Raw genomic sequence first — 9,225 nt, forward strand, 5'->3', positions numbered from 1 at the left:
AGTACTGTACTTAAGTACAATTTTGAGGTACTTGTACTTCACTTGTAGTACTAGTATTTCCATTTGATGCTACTTCATACTTCCACTCCACTACATTTCAGAGGAAATACTGTACTTTCTTCTCCACTACATTTATTTGGTAGCTTTAGTTACTTTTCAGATGAAGATTTGACACAATGGATAATATAAAAATCTTTTAAAATTCAACACATTGTTAAAGATGAAACCAGTGGTTTCCAACCTATTTGGCTTTTGACGTTTTACAACAAGCAGTGTGTAGTCGGGATCACATTTCAGATGTCTATGAGTTGTTAACAGCTCCATCAAGTGGAGTGATTTTTCCCTTTAAACCTCTAACATGGTTTCATTTCAATAAATGTTCAAATGGTCCAATATTTCACCAAAAATCAAAGATTCCAAAAACTATAAATAGGTTTGTGCATCAGAACTTTGTTTTTTCTTCTTTTCTCTCCAATTAATCATCTCACAACCCCTCAGATTTAGCTGGTGACCCTTTAGGAGGGTGCCGACCCCTTGGTTGTGAACTGTCTATGAAGTAGTTCAAACTAGCTCCAAATCCAGCAGCTACAACAGTAACATGCTGCTTACACACTGATACTTCAGTATTAATAATCTAGTGATGTCATTTATAATAATATATCGGTCAGAGGGATGAAATAAGTACTTTTACTTACTTAAATAATACTTTAAGTACATTTTGCTGCTAATGCACTTTTACTTAAGTAGGATTTTTCATGCAGGACTTTTACTTGTAATGGAGTATTTTTACATTGCAGTATTGGTACTTTTACTTAAGTAAAGGATCTGAGTACTTCTTCCACCACTGCTGGGGACACCAAGCAGTGCACACTTGGACTAACGTTAGCTACTTTAACTAAACTGTGCTGGCAGATCAGATAGGTCAGATATCGTAACATTAAACTTACTGAAAGAGTGCAACAATAGTCCGACTCAGTACGAGTCTCAGAGCCAGGGAGAGCAGCAGGTGAGCAACTGTCAATCACAGCTGTCTATCAATCAACACCCACATTGTCAAAAAAATTTCTTTTTAATGACCATTAAACAATAGAGACCGGAGCCGAAGTATCAAAATTTAACATTTATTTTCTTGTACAAGAAGGAGCGTTTCACAATGCAACACACAGGATGAGGTTACAAAGAAAAAGGCTCCTCGAGGAGCGCCTACAACAAGTTTTTACACTCCTTAAGTGGGCGTTACAGTTCTTTTCTTAATCTATCAAAATACAGACTTATAGATAACGTCATGTCTGTTTTCAGTTCTCCTGTCCAATGGCAATCTTGCCCAACTGACCCCCCCCCCAGATGATATGTCTCACCCTGTCTCCAACAAATATAATGCTGAACTCCCTTTAACTTTACCTGATGAGTCTGCTGATGTTGCAGAGTTGCAGTACAAGACAGGAACAATTCATCATGATCTAGATAAAATAGTAACACTCATATAGAGTGTAATCATAATTTTTATAACACACATGGCAGACATAAAAGCTATAAGTCTTTAAATATTACAAACAGAGCAATATTTTCCAAAATGACCAAAAGCACACATATTAGAGCCCCTGACTTTAGCAATTGAGACCATAATGACTTGTTGAAAAAAATTATTGACTTAGTATTTCTAGAGAGAAGTTGAGACTTTTTGAATGGGAGTCAGTTGGAGCCAGGGATTTTTTAGAGCCAGCATCCAGCGGCTGCCTGTGGCATTGCCCTTTAAGGTACTTCTGCATTGGCTTCCGTCTCAAGCCGTGGTAGATGCCATTTGGTCTTTACACAGTATTATTAGTAATGTCATTAGTTTTAGTGGTAATGTTTTGTCTTCATAAAATAAAGAAGTAACAATGCTTGCTGGTACATGTAAACTTGCTCTTGATGATTTCTGACTTCCTGACATCCTCTATTTCTAACATTAGAGTTCTATGAATGCAATTTCCTCGAGAAGAGTCTGTAGCATTGCAGACTTTAACAAAGTGTACATAAAGAACTAAAAATGTTTATGAAAGGACTTTCAACCACTTATCGTTTTCACAGTGGGACAGCACTGAGCCCTTTGGGGCTTATTGGGAATGCAGGTTTGTGAGTCAGTGAGGGCAGACATTGGGACTGGGCCGAGGAGTCAGTTGTGGGTTTAGTTTCCTGTCCACTAAACATCAAAGTTGAGTCTGGATTCGCATTTGGAGTGACATAATGACATGATGGCTATTCATGTCCCACAGTTATGGAGTACAGCAAGCACCAAGCAAACAATAATGCTATCCCAAATTGGAACTTTAATCATGCTGTCTTCATATTGGTACATGAAACAAGAAGCACTTGAATGACAAGATCTATTATAACAAGGAGCAAAGCACGCAAGCAGTGGTGTTTTGAGTTTGGCTGAAGCATTTGCTTTGCTAATGAAAACCACGTTGGTTGGAGAGCTGCTCTTTCATCCATCCTTGGCAGATGAGTTAGGAGACATTTAAGGGTGGGTGCTGGGTTGTAGACAAGAGGAGGCTAATGATGGATGGTTTGGGCTCCACTCACAGTCTAATTTCTCATCTGCCAGACTTTCTCTACACCAAATTTTGCCCCATGCACATAGTTACACTGTCCAGTGGTCAGAGTACTGCAATGCAAAGTCAAGGAAATTTATGGACAGTACAATACTCCTGCGATCACTTTGGACTGTCTCTCACTTTCTCCAGCTTTGTTTATTATTCCTATCCAGCCTGCTGATTCAATTTTTCCACAATACATCATTTTGATTTATGTAAATTTTTTTTCTCTCTACAAACTCAAATCATTTGGAGCTCATTTAATTTGATTCCCAGCATGTACACATCAAGTTTTCTCACCTTTCAGCATGCCAAAGCGAGCTGTTGGTGATCATTGTCAGTTTGTCAGTGCAACCTCATACCTGCAGACTGTCCACTCCACTGTACAGCTTTTTGGCTGATCATTAGAGTTCTCTAAAATCCTCCTTGGCCCATTTCATAACCTCAGGACCCAACCCTTTAATAAGTAATACTTGGCTGCCTTATTTAAAATAAACAACTCTGGTGATTTTCCAATCTATCCCTGCTGTATGGATGGAGGCTGCATGACTCAAGTCTACCTGTACTGATTGGCATGCCAAAATATTCCCAGCTGTGTTTCATACTGGTCACTTGCGTTTTATTCTGTGTATTTCCACAGAAATGCTACAATGAAATACTGCGAAATACTCACCAAAGCTGAGAGACAAGTAGCCATGAATTATATCATTTTTCATGTTCAGTAGCTGTTATTTGGCAATGGGTAATAAGTCATGCTAGGCTAAATTGGTCCTCTATTTGATAAATACATGAGTAAATTTAGAAAATCAGGGATTATTGTGATTTGTTTTATAACCTAAACATGATTAAGGCTGATGATAACATTTCTGTCAAGCTGCTTAGGCTGTTAGCTTAAACGACGGGTTCACAATTTTCAAGTCTGACCATTGAAATAGTTTTTGTCTTGCCATATTCATTCCTCATGTTCATACTGACCATGAGAAGATCCCATCATAATGCACTTACAATGTAAGTAATGGGGGGCTAAATCCACAGTCCTCCTTCTGTGCAAAAATGTATTTAAAAGTTAATATGAAGCTTCAGCTGTCCAAATGAGTCAAATCAAGTAAATATCTTTCAACATAATCTTTTTAGTGCCAAAGTTCCTCTTTTTGTTACTATACTTCCAACGCAGCTCAACAGGGAAACACTGTCCGAGGAAACACAAATAAGAAATTTGATGTTAAAAAGACAGTAAATGTGGCAGATATCCACTTGATATGACTAACTCAGACTGCTGAAGCCTCATATAAGCTTTAGATACACTTTTAAATGCATTTTTGCACAAAATGACGGATTTTGGCCACCATCACTTACACGGAAAACGCATTTGAAGGGGATCTTTTAATAGTCAGTATGAACAGGAGGAAAAGACAGACTTGAAAAATTGTGAACCTATCCTTAAACATGCAACAGATGAATTTGGTTACTGAGCTCAGGTTTCTTTACATCAGCGATTTGATTTTACATTAGCTTTCATTAGGATCCAAGTTCTGAGAAGTCGCAGTAGCATTCTCTCTTCCTGCCTATAACACCTTCTCATAGCATTACTGCTCTCCTCTGTGCTCATACTGCAGCTTAACATGAGTCACTTTCTCAAAGTCAGAATCAGAACAAGTGGCCTCTGTTATGCATCACTCCAGTCTAGACATACAACTCATGTTACATATAGGCTAAACTGCCCACAGAATTATTACTGGCAAAATAAAGCAATGGAGACAAAGTGAATAAAAGCTGAAGAAATACAGATCATCATTATATATTTTTGTTTTATGCAAATTGCCAGTTGGACAAATTTGTAGGTGAAATGCAGCTTAACTTCAGGGCGACAGGAAAGGTTCATTTTATACACAGACAGACAGATAGTTGACTTAATCATGTACAAGCGTTTCATTGTGGTTTAACTGACTGAGGCTTTCACAGATATCAAAGAGGTTTTATGATGTATCTTCCTGGGGTTATGTTTTATCTATTCTATGAACTTGTATTTGATAAAGTTCAGCAGACTGAAATATATTTGTTTCCACTGCAGTTCGAGACAATGTTACTGTTGTCATGTACACCCACCAACTAAAACACTGGCCGAGACACAGTTCATTCAGTTCACAAACGATTTGTAATGATGCTTAACTGCACTGTGGGAAACTCAACCTGAAAAAAAATCAGCCAAGTACCTGTCTGGAGCTCAGTACAGTATGAAGTCTGCCATGAAAGAACAATAAAAGGCTTTATAACTGATAATTAAGAAATGGATTTGAACTATTTTGCACAGTATATAAAAAATAATGTTCCACATTTACCATACTCTTTGGGGACAAGTCCAACAGTGTATGTTTAACTGTTCTCATTAAACTGAACAGGCCACCAAGAAAGCTTAACAGAGTGGGTAGTGAACATAAAATAGTATGTTAACATCACAGAGTGACCCTAATCAAACAACAGGAAGGGTCTGTCTGGGTCCAAAAATGAAACATCTGCATTTATGAAGTCTCCACATGAAGGTTTTTACCCAGGTTCAACATGTAAGGGCCACATATGTTTGTTTTGGCTGCTGCTTGGGATTATTTCCAAAGAAGCTGTATTCACAACTGATAAACTATAGCATCACTGAATCTTATCCATGGGTTTGTGAGGAATATGTGCTCTTTATTATCTATGACAAACTTCCATCCACAAGAAAACACATAACTGAAGTGAAGAGCTGAGAGTCTGGTCGTGTGCTGCGTTGCCTCGGTGTGACAGTCTGCACAGGCTGCAGCTCGGATAGAGGCAGCTCAGCCCACACGCTTGACTGTCATAGCAGCCGGGTTTGCTTAATATGGAATACTTGCACAAAGCGAACTGCCAAATCCATTTGCATCGGCGGAAAAAAGGAGTCCTGTAGTGGCGCAAATTAGAAAAGCAGCTCATTTTGCCGGTCTTTATGGCTTCTGGCTCTGGAGATGAAGAGGGAAACACGGGAGGCGTTTCATGGAGGCTCATAGGCCCGGCCTCGGAGCTTTCCAAGAAGCGCTGCCGTCTAATGTACTCCTGCCTCGGCTACGACTCTGATGTCTGCCTCTTCTACGTGAAGGGGGAGTTTTTCGCCATGGATGCCCGCTGTTCACACTCCGGTAAAGCCTCATCATATCAATATACAAATTCACACCCTTTAGCTTTCTATAAAGGCATAATTACTTAAAATGTAGCCTACTCCAGCTTGTAAACATGAAAAATGTAATCGCGCAGCAGAGTATTGACATGGAGCCTGCTAAAAAATGCTGCACTGTTAAATGTATCATAAATATGAGGGTGTGAGTGATCCTTGGCCAAAAAAACAAAATAAGTAGCAACATCATGCCCCCTGCTGTCACACAGGCTTATCTGTTTCACACCGTGTTATAATACGAGCGCCACAATGACATTTGCATAGAAGGAAGACAGCAGTAGTAATTTGTTTGGGGGGAAAAAAACTGATGAACTGTCCCGTTGTGTCCTCTAGGTGGTCCTCTGTGTGAGGGTGACATTGAGGAGGCTGATGGAGTCCTGCAGGTCTTCTGCCCCTGGCATGACTACGACTTTGACCTGAGAACTGGGAGGTCAGGGACATCATTACAGGTCAGTGATTAAACATCAAAATGTCTTCTGAATTGAGTTTGTAGTAGTGAAAAATATTACTAAAACCTACAAAAATGACTGCTCTAAAGATGCTCAATACATGATCATCTTTGAACCCTTTGGAATAGGTGTCCCAGTCATCTGATTCTGACATTTGACATCATATTACATCATCTGACATTATATTAGCTTTAAACTAGTTGAATATGAATCAAATCATCAGATACATCATATGAAAACTTCATTGTATCCCTGGGGGACAATCAACATGTCATTCCCCTCCATGATTGATACGGCATGAGAAATCGGAGATCATCAGTCAGAGTTAACGTTACGCTCCCATTTTCTTCTATCAAACAACTTATCTTCCCCTGTCAGTTGTTTGAAAGAATGATTCAATGAACATATGTTTTGATGTCTGATTTTATAAACAGAGAAAACTTCACTTTCCATTAATATCTCATACTCTTAATTATTTAATCTGTTTTATAAACACCGTCACATCACTGTGATGACATTTATCAAGCAACAGAGGAAATATAAGAATTAAAAAATGTTAGATGAGGGTTTTTTCATCTGTGAAGAATGAAATACAATATATTGTTAGCTAACCGCTGGATTTTGTGCTTTTACACATTCCAGTAAGGTGTTCTGTGGCTGCTTCCACAGTAACTCAGGGTGTTTATTTTCCATCTTCCAGCTTTAATGTCGTTTTATCTTTGTATTGACTGTTTCAGCAACAAGTGTATGAAGTCAAGCTGGAGGACGGCAACGTGTACGTGAAGCATGCAAGTCGTCTCTCCTTACAGCCTTTCCCTGCAGATCAGAAGAGCTGAAGAGCTGAAGAACCTCAGCTGCTGCTTCGTCCTCCAGCCCTTCTTGAGACCACCGATTCCCTGACTGCCTGTAGTGAGCCCACTCTATTTTTAAGACTTATTCCACAAACCCAAGCCATCTGAAACATTCCTAAGCCTTATCTGTCATTTTCACAGACCATTTCCACTTTGTTTGCTATGAACTCAGGATGATATCAGAAGATTGTCTGAAGAGGGTATGACATCATTAAATTGTTTCAGGTAGAGAATCATTACAGACGCTGCAGATGGAGCTGCAAGCTCACTGCTGGCCTTGATAACACACCAGACAGTAGCAGAGGGTTGACCTCAATGCAACATAAAAGCATGATATATTACTTTTCCCAACCAATGTTATAGAACTAAGTAGCATATCTGATTATTGGCTGTGTAAAAGCGATTTTTTAAATTTATGTTATGTTGAAATGAATATCCAGAAATATTGTGTTACAATTTTATGTTTTTACCTCACATTCATGCAGTCACTATCTACTTGTGACACTTTTGCACTAGCCATTGCATTACTTTAAATTATTCATTAACTGGGTGTAAACCATTATTGTATGTTGAAACCACTTCCTTCACAACTGCTGTCCAACTTTAGTACCCTTATGTATTCTTTGGTCAATCATACCTAAGTACAAAATGATCATTTACAACAGTATAACCATAATTGCGATGATGATATGAATTCACATGCAGCGTGATATTAAGCCTTTGTGTTGTCATATTAAGGTAATGGAAGTCATTACAATTAGATCAACTAATGATGATTGTTGTTATCAATTAATCTGTTTGTTATTTTCTTGATATACTGATTAATCATGCAGTCGATAAAATGTCAAAAACTAGTGAAAAAATGCCCATCACAATTTCTCTGAGCTACATGTGATGTCCTCACATGTACTGTTTTATTCAACCAACCGCAAAAACAAATTGATAAAATCTGTTATGATATAAAACAGAGAAAAGCAGAAACAGAGAATATGTGGTATTCTCTTTTAAAAAATCTACTAAAAATCGCTCTAATTACAATATATGCAATATGTCAGTTTAAAAGGGAGAAAGTCATTTTTCAGATGAGGAAAAAGTAAAAAACATCTTGGTCTCTAGACTAGACATGTAGGTGCTAATTATCAGTTGTGGTGTGTTTGTAATTTTGAGGTCCAAACTGTCATTGAGTGTACAGGTCACCTTTTTCTGACTATAAAGCTTCCACTCATTTTCAGTGGAGATATTTGTAATAGTGGAATGACAGTCTCTTTCAACAGCCTAACTCTAACCAAAACCAAACTGTTTCATGTTCATTAATACATATAATCACCTTCCTTGTGTTCAACAAGCATTACCTCCGCCCTTAAACTGTAACACTCACAGACAAGCAGTCATACTTGTTGAGTTGTGGCCTTTGGATACATTTAGACACTTATTCCAGTGATGTCAAGCAACAGAAACCCACTTTCAGCATTTGTGTTGTTGGACTGTTTCTTAACCCAAATTGAGTTCCAGCAAGTAGAACACACATGAAGGGCACCGCAATTACAATTGGTGGCAGTCCCAGTGTTAAGACGTCTTCATCAGCATTTCTCTCCATTCCTGGCTTGTGCAGAGACAGGTTTGTCTGTCACTGACGCAATGGGACTCTGGTTAGAAAGGCGCCGAAGGAAGGTTCATGACCTGACATGCACCATTGACTCAAGAAAAATGTGTTTTTCTAGCTTTATGTATGTGTGTGTGTGTGTGTGCACTGATGAAAGTGTGTTTCCCTTATTCCTCAGTGGCGAGTGCAGTCACTCACTATATTATTTGTCAGCTCCATTTTCTAGCAGACACACTGTGCCCAGTCGTGAAGGTGTCAGTGACAGTGTGGCTCAAGACTCTCATTTTCCTCCCTGCTGTGCTCCCTGATGTGCGATTTTATTACAATAATAATTCCACTGGCTAAAAACGTCTGTTGTCTGTGCACTAGAGGTCTTGCTGTGAGCTTTATAATTCATCTCCTGGAGGGTAATGGGCACACACAATGGAGATGCAGCTATTTTTTTTGTTGCTAGAGAAGTCGAAGTGAACACTGTTCAGATTCTGCACAGGCCAGGAATGTTTTCTTTTACATTTTTAAATTTTTACATCCCGAGAGTGTCCTTTGACACTGAGGAAAC

The 9,225-nt window shown here is 38.7% G+C and overlaps 1 protein-coding gene across 1 annotated transcript; it reads left to right on the forward strand.

The window, feature by feature from the left end:
• Positions 1-5,335: 5,335 nt before the first annotated feature.
• On the forward strand, positions 5,336-8,863 carry si:ch211-212d10.2 (uncharacterized protein LOC557710 homolog). Its single transcript, XM_067597327.1, has 3 exons — positions 5,336-5,728; positions 6,097-6,212; positions 6,950-8,863. The coding sequence occupies exons 1-3, from the start codon at positions 5,539-5,541 to the stop codon at positions 7,046-7,048; spliced, it is 405 nt and encodes a 134-aa protein (XP_067453428.1). The 5' UTR covers positions 5,336-5,538; the 3' UTR covers positions 7,049-8,863.
• Positions 8,864-9,225: the final 362 nt, after the last annotated feature.

This window comes from Thunnus thynnus, chromosome 8, assembly GCF_963924715.1.
Source record: "Thunnus thynnus chromosome 8, fThuThy2.1, whole genome shotgun sequence".
Taxonomy (NCBI): Eukaryota; Metazoa; Chordata; class Actinopteri; order Scombriformes; family Scombridae; genus Thunnus; species Thunnus thynnus.

Bases quoted from the DNA above. Each gene is read 5' to 3' on its own strand.
- si:ch211-212d10.2 (XM_067597327.1), top strand. From the start codon at position 5,539: ATGGCTTCTGGCTCTGGAGATGAAGAGGGAAACACGGGAGGCGTTTCA. The intron at 5,729-6,096 runs GTAAAGCCTCAT...TGTGTCCTCTAG, and splicing joins TGCCCGCTGTTCACACTCCG to GTGGTCCTCTGTGTGAGGGT. The intron at 6,213-6,949 runs GTCAGTGATTAA...TGACTGTTTCAG, and splicing joins GGTCAGGGACATCATTACAG to CAACAAGTGTATGAAGTCAA.